We start from the raw sequence: 21,587 nt of genomic DNA, 5'->3' as shown, positions 1-21,587 counted from the left end.
TCTAGATTTTACAGGAAGCCAATGAAGGGAAGCCAACTCTGGATAAATGTGCTCTCTCCTGTTAGTACCTGTTAGTATTCTGGCTGCAGCATTCTGAATTGGAGACTTTAGTGAGGTACTAGGACATCCTGAAAGTAGGGAGTTACAATAATCTAGTCTAGATGTAACAAATGCATGGATTAGTTTTTCAGCATCACTGAATATGATATAATTATAATATTTCTTAAAGAAGCAATAGAATAATATTTCACATAACAGCCTAACCACTAACAATGAACAACTCATTTACAATTTCTAGCTTTAAACTCACTCTTAACAGCTGCACCACATTCCTAACAGATACATCTTTTTACAGTCTGATTATAATAAAGTTTTTAAAGCTCCATGGCTTCCAGTGTGTGTGTCGTACTGGGATTGCGTATGCGCATATATGCGCATGCGCACTACCGGAAAATGAGGGATTGCTAAAAATAAATAAATAAATAAATTCAGTTTTGTTTTTGGTTTTCAAAATGAACGGACAAGTGTTTTATTTGTTTATTGGATTAGGTTAGGGTTACAATCTCAGTATGGTTACTAACTCAGTACCTGACATCCGGTCTAAAAGCGTAATGTTTATAATGACTTTAAATGTGTCTAATAGTGAGGTGTTTGTCAAACCTAATGTGTCTGGTTTATTAACGTTATTACTAAAGAGAATCAGTCCGTCTAGAATGTTTTTGATTTCAAAACGGTAAACTCCAAATATACATTTTCTTATGAAGGGGGTTAGTCTTACTTCAAAAGGACGGAGACAGGAAGCTGAGCTGTCCTAGTCGTAGAGTCACATGAATGGTGACGTCACTGAGCAGCATGGCGGCAGAGCCTGAGCTGAAGGTAAAACAACATCTTCAACTCTGAGTAGCTATGTGAAGCGGACCCTGAGGCTCAGTGGGAGTGGGGTTCAGCCCTGGAGCTCCTCACCCAGTCCGGGTAATCAGCCCAGGCCGGTTTATATTGACTGACAGGCGGTTAAACAGCAGGTTAGCTGCTCTGTTAGCTCCACGGCTACACCGACCTGTCCGAGAAGCTGATTCCGCCTGTCAGCACCCCTGCCCGTGTAGGAACCCTAGCGTCACCAGGGGGGTCACCGAGCTATTCATTAGACCCACAGCTTCCCTGTAACTGAGCTGTTTATAACCTTCATGTATAATATTAACTTGTTTTTTTTTTTTTTATCAGAGCAATAACGACACATGAAAACAATAAACTTCACTAAATGTTCCCAGTAACGTAATAAAATGTTATTTATTTTAGGAAACAGATGGAATTAGTTAACCATTTTTAAACAATACTTTCAAGTGAAATCTGGATGTAGCTTTTTCATCCCTTGTTGTTTATTTATTTATTATTATTACTATTATATTTTAAGGAAAGTATTTTGTGACTTATGGCTTTTCTGTTTGGGGGAAAAAAATAATAATAGGAAAAACTTGGAAAATCATGGAAAAAGTAATTATTTTGGAATAATGACAAAAACCTGCTCCTAAACAACATTTAGAAAATGTCGTGTGTGTCTGGCTGCGTCCAAATAGTTCTTCCTATCTCCTTTCCTATTCATTGTTCATTCACCCCTGGAAGTGTTTAAGTGGTTGCCATAATAAAGGGCGTCTAAGTTCTCTTTAAGCTGAGGAAAACAGACTCGATGCATCCTTTATAACCTCTTTTAGCCTAGGAAAAACTGATGCATCCTTTACTAAAGGAGACCAGATAATGCTGACCCACAATTCCTTGTGGCGACAACATTTAAAGAGAAACGCACACCCGAGTGCTCACGGAAACTCGCGATAAGTAATGGAGATCATGTAAGTTACCAATGCAATAATATGCCTTGAACAACTTTAAATAAATAATCTAAAACCCATATATTATTATATGTAAGATATTATCAGATTATAACTGACAAAACAGAAACTCTGCGGTTCAAGAGTAATAAATCAGACATTTTTAGCCATGTTATGTTTTATTCAACATAATTGATATTAGTGAGTAGAAGGTCAGTGTGAGCAACTATTCTCAATGTGACGTTCTTTAGTTTCACTTTTGTTCCTTGTAGCCTGGTAGCCTCTTTTCCTTTGATTTACATTCAAACCATGTGATTTTTTTTAGATTATATGGTAAATGGTAAATGGACTTGATTTATATAGCGCTTTATCACCACACTGAAGCAATCCCAAAGCGCTTTACCTATCAGCTCATTCACCCAATCACTCTCACATTCACTCACCAGTGGGACAGGACTGCCATGCAAGGCGCTAGTCGACCACTGGGAGCAACTTAGGGTTCAGTGTCTTGCCCAAGGACACTTCGACACATTGTCAGGTACTGGGATCTGAACCCCCAACCTCTCAATCAGAAGACGACCCACTACCACCTGAGCCACGGTCGCCCCATATCAGGGGAAAGTGTTATAAATGTCCTTTTTTCTTATATTTTCGTAAATTTGTAGTTTTTTCACCGCGGCAGACGTCACTAACCTTTGCTGCTGTCAGATTATTACGTCACCTAGTTGAAGTGCATCTGATTGTCAAAACAAACGTGGTCGCCTTTCCCTAACTCCTCTCCTAACACTTTTCCTTAACCCTGTGATGTCATCCACAGGGTAATGGAAAAGTGGATAGGAAAGGAGATCGGAGGGAATATTCGGTTTGTGTTTGTGCGCGCCCTGTATAAACTGTGTGACCATCAACCTTGTGACTTGTAGGTGATATTCGAACATGACGGAGTCTTCCTTCATCCGACCAGTGACGATGATGAGGAGGATGATGAGGATGAAGGTGTGGATAGAGACCTGCTGGTGTCTGGAATTCTGAGGATCCTCCAAAGGGTAAAGGTCATGACGGCCCCTAAACTTTTACTCTTTGACCCTGCTAATCTGATGAGGCTACGTGCTAAGCTAACTCACACATGTGGGACTGGTCTCTGGTATTGAGTCCCATCCCAGTTTTAGAAGAAGACACACATTTACTGTCTCCAATACATGCAACACAAAAATGAATGTTCAAGTTTCCTTCTCCCTCACCTGGAAAGATACACAACATGTTTAGAAGAAATATTTAACAGCCACTGCACAGACTGTAAGAAAAGCCCTGAAAGATGCAAAGGAGAAGTGTTTCATCTTTCCAGTTAAACACTAGCATGTTAAGGTGCCTTCATGTATGATTTCTTTCATCTTAAATTGATTAACATATCTATTCTTTATATATCTGTATCAAAGTACGGGAACAGATATATCCTGACTGTTGATTTCAGCTTCTTTACTGTATTTTTTGTTTGTTTTTCAGGACTCAGAGGTGGTGGTGGAGTTCCGTCCTCAGGAGGACACAGTGGACCCGTCCAACATGCTCTGTGCAGGGAAGGTAAGAGGCTGTTACACACACAGGCTCCTTTCCTATCCACTGTTCCTTAATCCCCGGAAGTGTTTAGGTGGTGGCCATAATAAAGAGCATCTGAGTTCTCTTTAAGATGAGGGAAAGAGGCTCAATGCTTCATTTTTTTACCTCTTTTAGCCTACGAAACACTGATGCATCCTTTACTAAAAGGAGGCGAGAAAATGCTGACCCACAGTTCCTTGCGGCGACATCATTTAAAGGGACATGCACACCCGAGCACATACGGAAACTCACGATAACCTTAACAATGCAATAATATGCCTTGAACAACTTTAAATAAATAATCTCAAACCCATATCTTATAATATGTAAGACATTATCAGATTATAACTGACATAAAACAGAAACTCTGTGGTTCAAGAATAAGAAATCACAGACAAATTTAGCCACATTATGTTTTATTCAACATAATTCATATTAGTTGAGTAGGTAGATGAGTGTGAGCATCCATTTTCAATGTGACATTATTTAGTTTCACTTTTGTTCATCATAGTCTGGTAGCCTCTTTTCCTTTAATTTACATTCAAACCTTGTTATTTTTTAGATTATATCAGGGGAAAGTGTTATAAATGTGCTTTTGGTTCATTTTGGGAAATTTGTAGTTTTTTCACCACGGCAGACGTCACTAACCTTCGCGGCTCTCAGATTATTACGTCACTTAGAGGAAGTGTGTCTGATTGTTAAAACAAACGTGATGGCCGTTTCCTAACTTCTCTCCTAACACCTTTCCTCAACCCCGTGACATCATTCACGAGATTATGGAAAAGTGGATAGGAAAGGAGATAGGAAGGACTATTTGGACGCAGCCATAGACTGTAAAAAGAATGGACGACGCGCGCTAATGGGGAAGTGAAGCTTTTTTTTTTCTAGCGCTCCCCCTGCTGACTAGCTGCAGTATAGGTCATAAACCCCACCTCCTCAATGATAATAGATGGGATGTTGATCAAACTGTAAAGTTAAAAAGTTATTATCACTTTACATTGTGTTTGAGTGCTAATTTTTCTGTGAAGTTTGTTTTAAATAAGTTATTTGAGGTTGAAAAACGGGATTTGACATCATATATGACGATGATTGACAGCCAGGATCTTGTGTAGCTTTCTTTGTGAATAACATAAGCAGTTACGTCGAGAAGTAAAGCCGAGACGCTATTAAACTTTTCCGTTCATTTTTTTGTCTTTTTTGAGCGACGAGTACTAGTACTGACCCCTATGATCTGATTCTCTGAACAAGACGTTGGTAAAATTTCCATTGGGAAAGATACTTATGTTCTTGGCGTAGCTGGGCTGCGTAACTCATCAGGGCAGTACGCTAAATGGGCGGACTCTGGCTCCAAATCTCAAATTTGCAAGATGGAATCGCCCGCCAGCGCTGTATTTTGGCCCAAGAACATTTAGTGGGAACAGCTACAGTGCACACCCACTGGTTACACACATCACATCAGAGCCACCAAACATCCCTTCATTTATCCGTGTGTGCGCGCGTGTGTGTGCGTGCGTGTGTGTGCGCGTGTGTGCGTGCGTGTGTGTGTAGGACTCGAGCTCAGTGGTTCAGTGGTCTCAGGGTTCTGAAGAGGTTGCAGTTTCTCAGCTGGAGACGCAGCACAGCTATGAGACTGAGTGGGACATGCTGAACGCTGTGACCTTCAGGAAGAGACAAACTGTGTCCACAGATGGTGAGGCACACACACTTGTTATCTTACAGCTGTGATGATGCAGAGGTGGAGAAATCAGATGACATGCTGGTAATGCTGAACGATTAACTTTAATTGCATCAATATTGAAGTTTTCACTACTGCGATGCAGAGGTTTATTTCTTTTGTCTGCATCATTTGAGTGATATATATCATATACAGTATGTTCATCAATCAGAATCACAGAGCACTGCCTTCCTGGGCTGCTGGACAATCAGAGATGGTTACAAGACTTGTATGCGCTGCGAGTATCTGAGTGCGCTAACAACTACACTAGAGCCCTATAAAAATCACGGAATGGACCGATGAAAACTAGGGATGTAAGGATTAATCGTAAGGCAGTTAAAAATCGATTCATAGGTATCACGGTTGATATCGATTTTCTGAAAATTGAATCGCAGTACTTTTTTTGACCACAAGTGTAGGCGGCGGGCGGAGCCAGCTAATACTTTCTTTCTGGCCCCCTTCTAATCTTAAATATGTTAATAAATGATTCATTACCCCTTAAGCACCGAAAGAATATCTGTAATATTACTTGAATATCTGTAAAAGTCACGTTTTTCTATTAGCTCTGTCTGCTAGCATAGCTTCTCTTCTTCACTGCAAGATATCTGCATGCCAACTGGGTTACCAGCGCCCTCTGCTGGTCCAAACAAATATGACGTAAATCAGTGCAATGACGTTTTTTTTTGTTTTTTTTTAAGTCCAATTGTTAAGGCACAAAATACATTTTCAGTTGCACTTTTAAAAGAAAAAGAACTATTATGCAGTTTTGCATTGTTTATTATAGAACCAGAATTTAAATTAAAAGGCTTCATTTTCATTTGTATTATTCCTTTATTTATTTCATTCAAGATTTTTTTTCAGTTAAATTGCATTGTTTTGAATAGTTTATCAAGGGATTCTTTTGACAATGAAAAATAAAAGGAAAATAGTACTGTATTTTCTAGTTTTTTTCCCAAAAAAAAATATTTGTCTACAGTCCCATTTTGTAAAATAAATCATGAGGGAATCGTATCGTGAACCCAGTATCGTGAATCGAATCGCATCGGGAGTTGAGTGAATCGCTACATCCCTAATGAAAACAGAATCTACTGTTTAACACGGACATGGATAGAATCGGATCGAAACGCCGTCACCATGAGGAAAAGGACGTTTTTTTATGGGGAAATGTTTGGCTCCTACCTCTCCCATGCACATGATATTATTAGTATTACTTTTTTTGGTCATATATTCATACATCCTTCGATCTTGAAAAATGTCCAAATATCGGCCGGCCGATATTTTGGTTGACCTCTAAATATTGTAATAGTGTAAATATTACAATGTAATTATTTACAATTATAACCCCCACAACACAGTAGATTGTGAAGTGCTGCTAGTGGTAAAAAGTAGCTCGCGAGCCAAAAGAGTGTGTGCAACCCATGCCTTACACTCATCTGAACTAGCGCTGTCAAATGATTTACATTTTTAATCACGATTTATTGCATTATTTTTCTGAGGTTATCGCAGTTTAAAAAAAAAAAAAAAAAAGTTTTTGCGTATAAGCAATTCTGTTCCAGTAAATGTATTGTGCAAAACAACAACAAAGGTTTAGTATTTGTCCAAAGTTCTTCTTTTTTTTTTTTTTACAAGGAAGCTAATGTCTATAACTTTTTTCTCCCTGGCTAGAAATCTGAACTTGAATGAAACCAAGTATTTTGTAGCTACTACTAGGTGAATGCTAAACCAGATATCCCCTATAGGTGTGAGACAAACTACAAAGTCATGACAACATGATCAATCTTTTTTTCTTTTTAACCAGCTAACAGTAGAGCATCCATTTAGCTAAGGCATTGTCAAACCCAGTTATGCAGGGACACTGTGTGTAGTGCAGGGAACAGGTTGAAAAGGTAGAAGTGTCTCTGCTGTCAACACATTTCTTCTTCTATCTATGACTAGTGTACTTAATATATTTTAAGTTTCAAGCAGCAGTAAAAAGCTCCAACGCTGCTAATGACTGAGACTATAGTTGAGACTTGAGGCGTGTAAACAATCCCTAAACTCGTCTTCCTCAATATTTTATCCTGCCCCACCTACTGTTATTGCTTTAGACAGTGTTGTTACCTTTACAGGTGATAACCGTGTATTACTGAGTCTGATGATGATGATGCCATCAGATGCCACCAATGAAGCTATCTTTAGCTGGTAGACACCAAAGCTGAAGGTTCATTTTTGAGCCATTAGTAAACTAATGGAAGGGAAAATAATCCTTTTTGAACAGATAAATTCCCATTTTAAAGATAATAATCTGTTAACAAATTATTAGCATTCATACAGAGAGAAATATTCTTCTGCGACTGCGTTGACCCAAATGATGGATGATCCGTTATGGGAAATGGATCTAAACAAAATTATAGGAATTATTGTTTGACTTTTGATCTAATTGACAACAACATTTTCTGAAGAAACTTGAATGCTATGGCTTTACTAAATCTGCTGTGCAGTTTAACATGGTTATTCATGTGACCACTAGTTTTTTGTAATGGCTGTTACTCAAACTAAAACTGTCAAACATGGTGTGCCACAAGGTAATGGCCTTGGTCCACGTTAGTACACAATATTTACAAATGGTTTACCATCAGTATTAAGTAAGGCTGGCATTTCAATGTTTGCAGACGACATTATACAGAGTTGGTAAATCAATCAGTGAAGTAAAAACAAATCTTGAACAAGAACTTTTTATTCTTATTAGTTGGGTTTAAAGTAATAAACTATTTCTAAATGTTGAAAAATCTAAAAGTATTGTGATTGGTACTAATCTCTCTTTAAGAGATAAGGATTACCCTGCAGCTTGTTTCTCAGCCTGTGTGTGTTGTTTCTCAGGTGCTCCGAGTATGGAGAGGAACTGTTGCTTCTTCAGCATCAACGTCTGTGACCTTCAGTCCATCACAGTGAAGGACGAAGGCTGGACCTTCCTCATCCTCACCCTGAAGGACTCTTCATCACTGCCTCCGCTGCACTTCCATCAGGGAGGAAGCAGAACCTTCTTGGAAACACTGCAGAGGTTCACTCTGCTCACACAGTGAGTGTGTGTGTGTCTGTGAAGACTGTGATCAAGTTCATAATTACACACACAGTGACACACACTACTAGAGAGGATAATGCTGAGGTGTAGCTTTTATTTAGAAAAGTTATTTTACTCTGAAGGAAAAGCTCTTAAAGTGAAACTGTGTGCGTGTTGCAGATCTGAAGGAGATGAATCCTGTCTGGTGGTCAGTGCTCCAAACAAAGCTTTATCACAGTCCTTTGAAAACCTGCTGGACGACCACAACTATGGACTCGTACATGTAACACTCACACAGAATATTACACATTTATACACTAAAGACAAACCATATCTCTCTCTCTCTCTCTCTCTCTCTCTCTCTCTCTCTCTCTCTGCGTGTGTGTGCGTGTGCGTGTGTTTGTGTATAGAAGCTGAGGCGTGACCCATACGTCACCACATTCGGTGGTTTCTCCAAAGTGACCAACTACATCATGGGTACTCTGCGCGGCTCAGAGGAGACGCAACGTCCCCCCCTGCAGGACGAGAACCGAGCTGAACTGCTGTGTGATGTCATCCCAGGGTTGGAGATCAACAGACAGGAGGAGCCAGGCTTTGAGGTCATCACCAGGGTATGCATCACACACTGATGCTCATACACACAGACACACGCTCACACAGTGGACTGTGTGACCTTTAACTTTTAGGTTGACCTTGGCGAGCGACCTCAGGTGACCCGCAGTGACCCTTTGACCTCAGAGGAATGGAGTCAACAACAGGACGCAGAGGGACGTATGATGGACAGCACACGCCTCCGCCACGCCATCTTCAGAGGGGTGTGTGTGATGCGTGTGTGAATGTGTGTGTGTGTGTGTGTGTGTGTGTGTGTGTGTGTGTGTGTGTGTGTGTGTGACGTGCATGTGTATCTGCAGGGTCTGAGTCATGCTGTAAGGAAGGAGGCCTGGAAGTTCTTGTTGGGATTCTTCCAATGGGACAGCACCCTGGAGGACAGGAAGTTACTGCAGCGGGACAAGACGTAGGTCACATGATTAGGACCAGGGCATATGTGACCCATGGCCTCACTGATAGGCTGTGTGCGTGTGTGTCAGTGATGAGTACTTCAGGATGAAGCTTCAGTGGAAGTCTGTCAGTGAAGAACAGGAGAGAAGAAACTCACGACTCAGAGACTTCAAGAGTCTGATCGGTAAGAGTCCTCCTGTCCCACGGTCTGTTAATGCCTCTCTGTAGGACAGGGAACTGGTTTGTCCCAGGCTCAGTGAAGGCCTCAATGTGTTACAGAGAAGGACGTGAATCGTACAGACAGAACCAATCATTTCTACGAAGGCGTGGACAACCCTGGCCTGGTTCTTCTCCACGACATCCTGATGACTTATGTCATGTACGACTTTGACCTAGGTGAGATGGTGCCCCCTGCTGGGGGGGAGGTGTGTTCGTGTGGGAGAGTTCCAACTGTGTGTGTGTGTGCGTGTGTGTAGGGTACGTGCAGGGCATGAGCGACCTGCTGTCTCCCATCCTGCTGGTGATGGAGAACGAGGCCGACGCCTTCTGGTGCTTTGTCTGCTTCATGGATCACATGGTGAGTCAGACCAATCAGATTCAAGGAATCCCTCTAGGTAGATGGCAGGGTTGGGCTCCATTATAATTGTAATTGACAATTAATTACAATTATAGCATAATTGTAATTGTAATTTTAGAGATCTGTTTCTGTCATAATCATAATTAAATTGTAATTGAGTTCAGATAATTGACTTGGTAATTGTAATTGCCATGAAAATTCTTTAAAAATTGTCAGTTATGATTTAACACAAAACTGGGGATAGTTATAGTTCTATCTACAGTTCTACACATATGTGTGTGTGTGTGTGTGTGTGTAGCATCAGAACTTTGAGGAAAAGATGCAGGGAATGAAGACTCAGCTGAAGCAGCTCAGCATGCTGCTGCGACTACTGGACCTCAAGTTCTTGAACTACCTCGGTACCACACTGTGTGTGTCTGTCTGTCTGTACGTGTGTGTCTGTCTCTGAATTCAATACAGCTTTATTGGCATAACAAACATGTTAACATTTCCAAAGCAAGTGTGACATAGAACGATGTCTACACAAAAAAAAATTGATCACTCTTCTGGATTTTAATAATTTGAGGGTAATGTCCTAATTCTGCTCTACATTCATTGTTTGGTGTTTCCCGCTGGATGCGGAGGATGGATTTGCTAAATTCTACATGCAGTCTCTCAATTTGGTGTTTATCCCAATTGTTAAAATTTTGGTTAGCGAGTGGACCCCAGACTTCACAACCATAGAGAGAAATGGGTTGAATAAGAGTTTAATATTTTAAACCATATTTGAATTGGGACATCTCATTTGATGTTATCTGTGTCCCTCAGAGTCCCAGGACTCAGGAGTCCTGTACTTCTGCTTCCGGTGGCTGCTGCTCAGGTTTAAGAGGGAGCTCTGCTTTCAGGATGTCCTTCGACTCTGGGAGGTGGGTGTGTCCTCACTCTGACACTTGTGATTGGCTGAGTGCTAACAAGTCCCACCGCCTTCAGGTGATGTGGACTGGACTTCCCTGTGAGAACTTCCATCTCCTGCTGTGCTGCGCTGTGCTGGACTCAGAGAAACAGACCATCATGGAGAAGCAGTACGGCTTCAACGAGATCCTCAAGGTACACACGCGCAAAGATACACACAAATACAGACGTACCCAAAGCTCTGGCACACACATGCGGCAGTGTCACTTTTCATGTGTTTTAACCTGGAAGCTAGACATTCTGAGAACCACAGGACTCAAACCTGTGTGCTTGTGTGTGTGTAGCACATTAATGAGCTCTCCATGAAGTTGGACGTTGAGGAGATTCTTCAGAAAGCAGAGAGCATCTGTCTGCAGATCCAGAGCTGTAAGGTAGGCTCTGCTTACTTTGTGTGTTTCAACTCATGGTGTGTGCTGGGTCTAATGTTGTGACCGTTATGATTATGTGTTTCTCCCTCAGGATCGTCCCTCGCCAGTCAGTGTGATTCTGGGTTTGGACTCTGCCGATGCCGATTGGTCGAATGTCAGCTCGTCCCACCGACCAACCACCTCCACCAATGGACATTTGAATGATAGCAGCAGTGGGCAGAGCCCCCAGAGGTCGTAGCCAATCGCAGGCTGACTCAGCAGAACTTTCCCATAATGCACAGCGTTATTTTTTTACTTCCCGTTCTTCATTGACTTGGTGCAACAGCGGATAACTACCACTTCCTGTCTGACAGGAAGTGGTAGTCAGCAGCGTGTGCATCTGAGATGTTTGAGAAATAAAAGTTGTTTATTAAAAAATATTTTGGAAATTTGCCACACACACACAGCTGATAGTGTGTGTCCTTTGTTTCCATGACAACACACAAGTCACAAATAATCCAAAACAAAATGTACAGCAGTTCAAACTACATGTTTAATACTTCATCGTTGGAAAACCTCCAGGTACGTAAATGTTCACCACATTACATGTTCACCAGCTCAATCACAACAGCTGAATTGCTCAGTGTACACACACACACACACACACACACACAGTTGATATTCACCACAGGTGAGTCTCTCTGATCTCTGCAATCACCTGACCTGCTTTCTGCAACGCCTGGAAACAAAAAAAAAAAAAAAAAAACAGTTGAGATTTTGCTATCTTCATCTTCCCCTAATCAGTGTGTCACAGTGGACAAGCGACCTTGAGCATGTCGGCGGCCTCGCTCCTCCTTTGGGCGACGTCTGATGACTCTGTCAGTAGATCCTGGAGCAGCCCCGTCTTATACAAGCGACCAACCAGCTCGCTCTGCAGGCTCTCCTTCACATGGTTCACCAGAAAGTGCATAACGGCCTTAGGCACGCTGTAACAAAACGCCCGCTGTTGAGTGCTGACTAGTTTCACACAGACATGACCAAAGTCACAGGTTTAACATGCTGTCATCACTGTGTACCCAGGGGTGGACTGAATTATTCCCCCAGAAAACCTTAAAGAGGGAAACTTTTGAACCCCTTTTTACCACTTATTTCCTTTTCTTCTACTCTTTGCCCATTTAAGCTACAATTTGCCATTATACACCATCTGGTTCCTCTTTATTTGCACATTTTTTTGGCCACTCCTGACTGCTTTTGACCCATTTAAGTCACTTTACTTTTTTCTTCTTGCCATGTTTGCCATTTTTGGCCACCTGTTACCATGTCTGCCTCCACTCGCTCGTCGTGGGTCCACGGCCCAGTGGAACGATGCTTAGTATGCTAGATGGCCAGTCCACCCCAGTGTGTACCTGTCCTGAATGTTCTTTCGGACGATCAGAAAATAGGACTTGATGAGTCTCTCGATGACGTCGCAGTCTCGCTGCTCTCGTGCCGACAGCTTCCTGGAAACAGGAACTGGCTGACAAAATAAGTAAGAAAAGACTTGACTAAAACATGACCTTTGACTAGATCCGTTTAAATTAACCACTTCTGTGCAGCTCGAAATACACCCACCACGTCCAACAAGTTGACAGCATGTCCTCTGTGAGGATTTGCAGGTGTCAGCAGTGTGGCACCTTCGTCCTTCTTCATGAGTCCTCTCCACCCGTCGACCTGCTCCATGCTCTGTGGGCTGCTGACGGCCTACGGTCAGTGAACACATCATTACAATAATATGAATAGACTATCACCCTGATGTGCACGAACAGGAGAGACGCAAATATTTGGAACTTTCTGTTTTTCTAAGAATTTTGAAGAAAAAAAAACAACCTGCCAGATTTTTAAAGAGTGTGGACATACTTTTTCTCTCGGGACAGCAGAAGGCAGGTCTCTCATCCGACTCCGTCTCAGCTCCTGAAAAGAGGGAGATGGTGTGTGTTTTAGTGTATTTATTGTAGCTGTACTAACAGGTTGTCCCTGTGTGGGACTCTCCTCCTGTCCTCAGACGTACCTCTGAGCTGATGTTAATGAGACCACAGGCATCTGTAAAGTCTGGGTGTTTGGTGTTGATGTAGGACAATTCAATAGCCACCAGGTTATGAACCTAAAACACACATAGAGCTCTCATGCTGGATCCCATTCTTTTATCACACACATCGTTCGTTCATTAAAGTGCAAGTCCACCCTAAAACCACTATTTTTCAACTGAATACATATATGATTAGGTATGAAGTAATGTAAGACTTTTCTTGATCCTCGTCCAACTCTTCCCATTTTATTTGAAGTATTTCAATTTAGCATTTTCAATTGTAAAATGTCAGAGTGAATGCCCTCTATGGGTTGAATGGCAGCTATTACAATTGAATTGTGCTATTGGCTAAGATTAGATCAGTGACGTCAGTAACTGTCACTGCTGGCCCTGCCCCTCTATAAAAGATGGGAGGAGGGACTAGTTTTCCTCCTCTCACAGCTGTCAGTGAGCAATTATTGACAGCTCCAAGTGGAACTGTGAGGCGTTGTGGGGGTGGGGCTGCGGTGACTGGGCGTGTCTTAACTACTCTAGGAGCAACGCCCATTTTGAATTTCCCCTAGTGGCAGGTCAGCAAAAACCTTGGGGTGCACTTTGACTTTAAAAAGTGTGTGCGCGCTAACCATCTCGTTGGTAACAGGTAATCTCCTCCTCAGAAGTGAAGTAACCACATCTACAATGGCATCGAGCAGCTTTGGAAACCTCAGCAGCTCCTGAAGACAAACACATGTGTTACTGCTTTCTAAAAGTTGTAAATGAACGTGTAGCTTCATCTTATGTGTGTTTTATTGTACTGTTCATATTCATGTATTCACTGAGTGACAGTATTAACGAGTCACCATATATAATGACGACCAGTTTAAGTGTTCCAGTGTGTGTAACCTGCGTGCTGTAGTTGCTGCAGTGCTGGATGATCCTCTGCATCTCTTCATGGACAAGCTCCACACAGCGCAGACTGGGCTCCTCCAAACGTTTGATCTGACGTTTCACCAGCAGCTCGAAGGAAACCTCAGGCACAAACAGAGCCGGCCTCGGGCCCTGAACCATAGGTAACTACTGTTAACTAATGTCAGGTACAGTTAACTATTGCTAACTATGGGTGGCTACAGTTAAAGCAGCATAGGGCAGGATTTGTGAAAAAAAAGCATTAAGTTTAAGTCTTTTAATGCTAATGGGTGAAGAAACGTTTCAAACCAAAGAGAATGAGCCCACACGCATTTCTCCCTATTGCCTTGAACAGATTGTGTGATACATTTTGTACTGATGTTCTGGGTACAAATTTACTGTGCAGTTCTGCGGACGTGATGTCTCATTTTTTTTTCTAAAGAAATGACTTATTTATTATTTATTGTTTTAGTGGTGAGCTCCGATTTTATTAACAAACAACTGTTAATGTCAACATCAGATCAGCGCATAGATAACAAGCAAAAGTGAAACACAAACAGAGGCGCAGTGCACGCAAGAGAGCCATCGGATCTATTTACATAATCCATGTATCAAAGATAAGGATAATCTGTTATTGGGCAGAAAAACAAAGGTTTCAACCGTGTATTCCTCTATAATTGTCCTCCTTTGCTCCATCGTCCCTCCACTGGGATCCTGCTTTCACTGATTCAGTTGAAGCTGCATTCTTCAGGGCTACAACAGCTGCAGCAGGAAAGAAAGAACGCTGCGCGCAAACGACACTATGTGACCAAACACAACCATCAGTTTTAAATATCTGCCCGAACCTGACCCATCCGATGCCGTTGGGTCCCGCCGGGCTTTGGTTGGGCATGCATTCTCTAGTTACAGTATCTAATCAGCTGTGCTCTGGTCCTAAAGAGTTGATGCGCGGCTTGGCTGATGACTGCAGTTAGACTAACCACCATGGTGGCACTATGGAGTCTGGATTCAAGATCCTGCCCTATGCTCTTAGTACTGTTAACTACTGTTGACTAATGTTAACTATGGTTAGCTTCAGTTAACTATGGTCAGCTACAGTTTACTACTGTTAACTACAGTTAGCTACAGTTAACTACTGTTGAATAATGTTAACTTCAGTTAACTCCTGTTACTAGGGTTGGGGTCAGTTATAATTGTAATTGATCATTACATTCATGACATAATTATAATTGTAATTGAAAATCTGTTATAATTGTTATTGAGTTCAGATAATTGACTTGTTAACTGTAGCCAACATTAGTAACAAACAGATAAAAGTAAGCCACGAGTTAGCACGATTACCAGTTGGACTCCAACTCACGGTTGCGTTCCTGATGGCCGTGAGGACGTCGATAGTGGTTAACCCGCCCAGAGGATCCACCGACTCTAGGGTACGGCCAAATGTCTCGTGGAAAATGTAGCAGATCCTCGCCCCGCCGCACCTGCAGTACAGCAGACAATGAGCTGGGCGCCCCCTGCTGGTGTTGGGAAATGTGCAGATTGACTCACAGTTCAGTCGTCTCAATGTACTTGGCCGTTCCCTCTATGGTGTTGCAGTACTCTGCGGCGAATTTGGTGATGAGCTGCAGCAGCGTGGCACTCTCGTCCTCCACAGGTTGGCCATAGCTGCTGAGCAGAGACTGATACTGCGCCGCCAACACATTGATCCGGGTCTTCAGTTCAGGCAGGCAGTCCCTGATGTGATGCATCAGCAACCTGGAAGCATGTCCAACAGGAAGATATCAAAAATCCACAAACGACAGAAAAATCTTCATGTCTCCTTATCCTCAGAGACGCTGTCCACATGACGGGTTGGTAAGAAATATGAACTCCTGGGAGTCTCTGCTTCCATCGTACCTGTTGAGGGTTCGGCCTAAATATTTGGTCCCGTTCCTGTTTGCCAGCGATGGATATTTCTTCTGCAGGAACGCAAACTCGTCACGAAGAGAGTCGGACACACACTTCCTCTGATTGATGTCCAGCTGACTCCTGACACACACACACACACACATACAGATGATGCTCTGCCCTCACCTTCCTTTTGCCGTGGTTACCATGGTAACCCCTACCTGTTGACCACACCGATGATGCCCAGTTTAACGGGGATGACTCGTCCCATCAAGACATCCATGGCGTCGGTTCCAGCGTCCATCAGGTCCAGTTTGGTCACCACAGCCAGCGTCCTCCTACCTGTTCCACGCACGCACGCACACATGCACACGCACACACCCTAGATCTAAGTAGGTTTAAGTCAGTAGATGTGTGTAGGTTAGTAGGCTTGAATTGGCGTCAGTGGTTTGTGAGTTGGTGTCACTGAGTTGGTGTCAGCGGGCGTGAGATGGTGTCAGTGGGTGTGAGTTGGTGTGTGTATGTGAGATTGATGGACACTAACAAAACGTTGTAATGTAATAAGCGTGTTTACCGTCGGGGTCGACCTCCCGCGCCACTTTCAGGGCCTCAGACGTTGCCATGTCAGTGTTAGCTGCGCTGATGGCGAGGATGATGGAGTTTGGGTTGGAGATGAACTTGAGGATCAGTTCTCTGATCTGGATCTCGATGTCTTTGGGCTGATCTCCCACAGGAACCTGTAGGAACAACAATGTGGTTTCACTGGTTTTACTGGTGCCCTGCACAGTTCAAGGCTCAGTGTGAGATAGGAAGCAAATCTAAAGAGCCTGTGCTTTTATTTTTTAGGGATGTAATTACGTGGAACATCTATAATGGACATTTTTACAGCTCTTGCTCTGATCAACAGTGGTATTCTAACATGTGACATAACTGTTTTCTGTGATTTGGGTCACCAAAGATTTTAAATAGTCATGGAAAGTCCTGAAGGCTTTAAGCTCCTCCTCCTCCGTTAACAAACAGGATTAATAGCCTCAGTGGAAACCGGGAGACTCACCTTTGTGATGCCAGGAAGATCCACCAGTGTGAGGTTGATCACGTGTGGAGAAAAGATCTTGAGGTGGATGGGTTCATCACTGATCCCCTACAAGCAGATCACAGATTAGATCGATGAGGACAGTGCAGAGAGCGAGGAGAGCCGTCCTGTAGAGCTCTGACCTTATTGATGCCTGAGACTCGATCCGTTTCTGCCTCGATCTCTTTTTTGATCTCCTCAAAGTCTGTGTAGATCTGAGTTCGAACACATACAGGAGCATTAAATGATGAGTCACTGAAAATGTCAACCACATCATGGAAAGTCCTCACAGATGACAGATGTTTAATAAATAATACAGATTATTAAAATAGGGATCAAACCAACATACGAGAATTAAACACTCCAAAGAAAGGGGTAAAAAAAAAGCTTAACAAGGAACAAGTGCAATAGAAAAATAAAACTAAATTGATTAAAAAAAATTCTGGTACCTGCTGCTAAATAGATGTGCCCAGCTGCAATGACGAGTTTCTTTCAAAATAAAAGCCAATTTTTCTTTATAGTTGGACAAAGATAAAAGCACCAGAGGATGTATTTCAGCTGATGGAGGAAAATAACATGCTGCAAGTTAGAATTAGTTACCATTGGTGTATCACTTCGACTGGTCATCATTATAACTGGTGACTCTTTCTTAAATGCCGTCACTCAATGTTTACATGAATCTGAACCACACAATAAAAACACACTCAGATGAAGCTACGCATTCAGTTAAAGTTTGTACATCTGTGCTTAGTCACAGAATAACATGTTGACCAGGGTCCTACATTAACTTCAGAAGGTCACTTGCCATGTCGAGTAAGTAGAGCGCATGGCGAGTTAATATTTTGTTAATCAAACTCAACTACACAGTTTATCACTCTGTAAATAGTCTACTCATGAAATGTTCAGCCATTCAGTCATTATTAATTATGCAATGGGTTTGGTTTTATCACTTCCTTTCTTAGCACAACTGCCTTAGGAGAACACCAAGATTGTTTTTTGTAATTGATAAAGTAATATGATAAAAAAAAATAATGAAATTTATTTTTATTTTTGTATTTGAGTTCTCAACAAACAAGGACCGTAACAATCACAAATCTCTGGAAATCACACAAAAGTACAGACCAGATAATGTAACAACGAACATGTTCGAAATGATACAGAGGTCAGGAATTCTAAACTAATTTACCAATGTAAAGATTTACATGGAAATAACTGTAGTTTTACTCATCACCTTTTGGCTGATCACATCAGCAGCATTAGGAATAACGTCCACCAATGCACATTTACTACCAATAGTCAGTGAACGTGCCTGACTTCAGTCGAGCAGCCAATAGTAACGCCCTTAACAGCTCATGTTGGTAGAAAGATCTGATTGGCTGACATCCAGCATCACGCTCCTGGATTTATAAACCTCATTCTACAGAGGCAAGAGAAGGAGAAGAGATTCACTGTCCACTCAGAACACTTTGGATTACAATATGCTCAAAGATGATTATGGATTTTTGACCAAATGATGCCAAAAAAATGTCAAGCCCTGTTAACAGCAGCTGTTCTGAGTGCTCAGTGTAATCAAACAAAACTGTTTCAAGGCGTTTTACTGCTTTGAGGAGCATGTGGTCAGATCACGCCGTTCACTCAGCGCACACATACAGGATGCTAAATTCGTACTGGGGCGGGAGAGAGCACAAACCACGCCCACATCAGATTTCTGAGCTGATTGATGTGTTTGAACACTGAGGGGAGCCGCAGTGACTGTATCCCACTGAGTCGGTGTGTTTCTAACTGAGGACAATGAAAAGGACGTCACCTTGCTTTTAGTGTGCAGGAATTTTCCCCATTCTTCTCCATCGATGCCTGAAAACACACACACACACACACACACACACACACACACACGCACGCACACGTACACGCACACACACACAAGTGAGGTGTGTATTAGTCTGTATCCACTACTGCCAAAAATATCCTGAAATGTTCAAACATTTCAAAGTCATTATAGGACAGAAGTGTAAAGAGAAAGCAGTCTGTGTTATGGATGAACTGGGAACGTGTTAAAGTAGTGACCGAGCATGTACTGGCGCTACCATTCTCCTCCTGGCTCTTCCTACGGTCATCGGCGTCAATGTGAACCAGCTGGAGAATGAGCGGCCGACGGGTGACGATGCCGTTGCCCCGGGGAAGGACGTCTCTGCCCACCAGGCTCTCCAACACTGAGCTCTTCCCACTGCTCTGTGATCAGCAAACCAGTAACATCATCAGTCCAGGAGCCATTATGACTACAGGGATAAACCACTTATAGGCCCCTAACGGCATATTTTGTTATTTCATTGGCCCAATAAGTGCACCTTATAACGTAGCCCTGCTTATTTATACACACTTGAACATGTTTGGGAGGAATATAAAACGGCTGCTGCACAGACCTCAGGAGGTGTAAATTTGTTTCCACTGATTCCATAACTAGTCGTTTTGACCTTCTCTGGCCGATAATCAAAAATAAGTGACACCAGTCTGTCTTTTGGGCCTTGTTTCCTCTCAGGTGTTCAGCACTCCTGTTTTGTCAGTAGACAAACCTGAGAGGATTTAAACACCTGATCTGTTTGGTTAATCCCTCCATCAGGCCTGTGAGCAAACATCTTCCTTACCATGTTTCAGGACTGATTCTATCAGATGGGAAAACACTTTTCATTTCACATTATGGTGGGGAAGCCTTTGATTCACATCATATTTATTCATTATTGAAATGTTGGTCTATTTGATCACTAATCGTGACACACATGCTGCTAGGATGTGCATGCTTGAGTCATTTCTCTTCACTTTTCCTTTAAATTAGTAAAACTATGACATACAATTGAGAATACTAATTTATTCTATGATTTATGTAAACATTCATACGACATGTAAGTTAAGGTATTTATGACCAATAATACATAATACTTATATTGATTTATTCATCACGTTACTTTTATTCCATAACTAATATTATGTCGACCCATTTGTGTTCATTTTTAAACTGCATTGTGTGAAATTTTGTGCTGGTGTAATAAGTTTTTTCTAAATTTCCTTAATGATGTATGAAAACAGTTATTTTACTTGTTATATGTTTAATCTGACCTTCATGTATCAGAAGTTATTATTAACTACTGTTTCTAAATGGTAGATGTTTGTTTTTTGTCAGAAACCTTAAAAGTGTTTTTTTAAAAAAACAATTTCCTTAAACTTTTCAACAAAGTTAAAGTTCAGAAACAGTGGCTAACTAAGTTGCTAACCCGGGTCAGAAGGACGTCTCTCACCTGAGTTCCCACCACTACAATCTGCGGTAGGTGGATGATATCTGTTCCCACAGTGTTAAACACATCCTGGAGTTTGTTAATAACGGGAATCAGAGCCTCCATTGGATCCACACGAGTCCGTGCGGACACCGAGCAAAGTCACTCCGACAAATAATATTTTTGGATCCGCCACCGACTGCGTAATTAGCGTCATAGCGCGGCATGCTGGGAATTGTAGTTCCCTGGTCCCTCTTTTGCCGATCTTCTGTAGAGTATTCTGATTCAAATGGACTACATTTACTGTTAATGACGTAATTTGTAGCGCGTCCCCGTAGCCATGGCAACCGTATTATTTACTCGAAAACATTTGATCGCCCAAAAAACAAACAATTACTGTAGTAAAAGAGAGGAGGCAAAATAATGTTTTTACATTTTAAAACAAATGTAAATGTCAAAAATCTTTTTAACGTTATAATAATATTTCGTCATGATTTTTCAAAACAATGGCACCCCCATTGTTTTGAAAAATCATTGTTTCTACATTCGGACCATCAGTATTGTTATTAATGGTGATTGACATTTCTTCCAAGCCTTTAAACTATGTTTGATCATTGCTCTATGATCAGGATTACTAATCCAGATAACTGCCAGTATGTGGCAAAAAGAATATTTGAAGATTGCTGGAGATTTGCACTATCTGAGTGCTCTAATTGTTTCTTATGCTATAACTTAAACATATACATGTTTATTTGTATTTAATTCTAATTCATGCAATAATCCATCCAATTTTCGACCCGCTTGCTACTTTTCAGGGTCATAGGGAGGTCTGCTGGTGCCTATCTCTGGCTGTCAATGAGCACTAAGTGGGGGTACACCATGGACAGGGCGCCAGTCCATCACAGGGAAACACACACAGACAGACAGCCTCTCACACTCCCATAGTGGTGTGTTCAAGACCACGCTATCCGAGACCAAGACTTGCCAGAGACCAGAATGCACCGAGACCGAGTCAAGACCAAGACCGAGACAAGCCGAGACCAAGACCATTTAATTAAAAATATATATATAAATAAATAAAATTATGACAAGGTTTGACAGTTAAATAACATTCTCTCATTAATTTTAGTTTTTTTTAAATATATTTGACGGACAAAAAAGGTGCCTGCCAAAAATTAACTAAAATATTAAAACTACTTCTGCTACTGATAAATTCACAATTATTCTACATATTTGAAAACAAGATTTTTATGTCAGCTGAATGTACAGAAAGTGTTTAAAAGTATTTCTGCCAAGAAATAACATGGCTGGACACCTACACACCGCAGAGTGTTTCCACTTTTCTAGGGTTGGGCATCGTTTGGATTT

The 21,587-nt window shown here is 41.7% G+C and overlaps 2 protein-coding genes across 4 annotated transcripts; one reads left to right on the top strand and one right to left on the bottom strand.

Moving 5' to 3' along the window:
• Positions 1-780: 780 nt before the first annotated feature.
• Positions 781-11,507, top strand: tbc1d15 (TBC1 domain family, member 15). 3 transcript variants are annotated; one of them, XM_028449007.1, is made up of 17 exons: positions 781-876; positions 2,744-2,866; positions 3,324-3,398; positions 4,962-5,103; positions 7,987-8,185; positions 8,348-8,450; positions 8,578-8,778; positions 8,854-8,982; positions 9,079-9,182; positions 9,256-9,350; positions 9,446-9,562; positions 9,643-9,743; positions 10,042-10,141; positions 10,551-10,648; positions 10,713-10,829; positions 10,979-11,065; positions 11,154-11,507. In XM_028449007.1, the coding sequence occupies exons 1-17, from the start codon at positions 832-834 to the stop codon at positions 11,298-11,300; spliced, it is 1,983 nt and encodes a 660-aa protein (XP_028304808.1). In that variant the 5' UTR covers positions 781-831; the 3' UTR covers positions 11,301-11,507. The 3 variants fall into 3 exon arrangements, with proteins under 3 accessions (XP_028304808.1, XP_028304809.1, XP_028304807.1); XM_028449008.1 differs by having other exon boundaries at positions 2,744-2,872; positions 8,348-8,444; XM_028449006.1 differs by having other exon boundaries at positions 2,744-2,872.
• Positions 11,508-11,572: 65 nt separating this feature from the next.
• Positions 11,573-20,452, bottom strand: LOC114464618 (dynamin-1-like protein). The gene is made up of 18 exons (XM_028449005.1): positions 20,244-20,452; positions 19,038-19,182; positions 18,758-18,804; positions 17,094-17,165; positions 16,933-17,019; positions 16,453-16,615; positions 16,100-16,220; positions 15,888-16,019; positions 15,540-15,746; positions 15,352-15,472; positions 13,989-14,144; positions 13,730-13,819; positions 13,089-13,181; positions 12,938-12,991; positions 12,653-12,781; positions 12,448-12,557; positions 11,868-12,027; positions 11,573-11,780 (listed from the first exon to the last, which is right to left on the bottom strand). Exons 1-18 carry the CDS (start codon positions 20,343-20,345, stop codon positions 11,724-11,726), a joined length of 2,046 nt encoding a protein of 681 aa, XP_028304806.1. The 5' UTR covers positions 20,346-20,452; the 3' UTR covers positions 11,573-11,723.
• Positions 20,453-21,587: the final 1,135 nt, after the last annotated feature.

This window comes from Gouania willdenowi, chromosome 6 (assembly GCF_900634775.1).
Source record: "Gouania willdenowi chromosome 6, fGouWil2.1, whole genome shotgun sequence".
Lineage (NCBI taxonomy): Eukaryota > Metazoa > Chordata > Actinopteri > Blenniiformes > Gobiesocidae > Gouania > Gouania willdenowi.
Note: the sequence above shows the minus strand (reverse complement) of the source record. Positions and strands in the feature narration are given on the sequence as shown.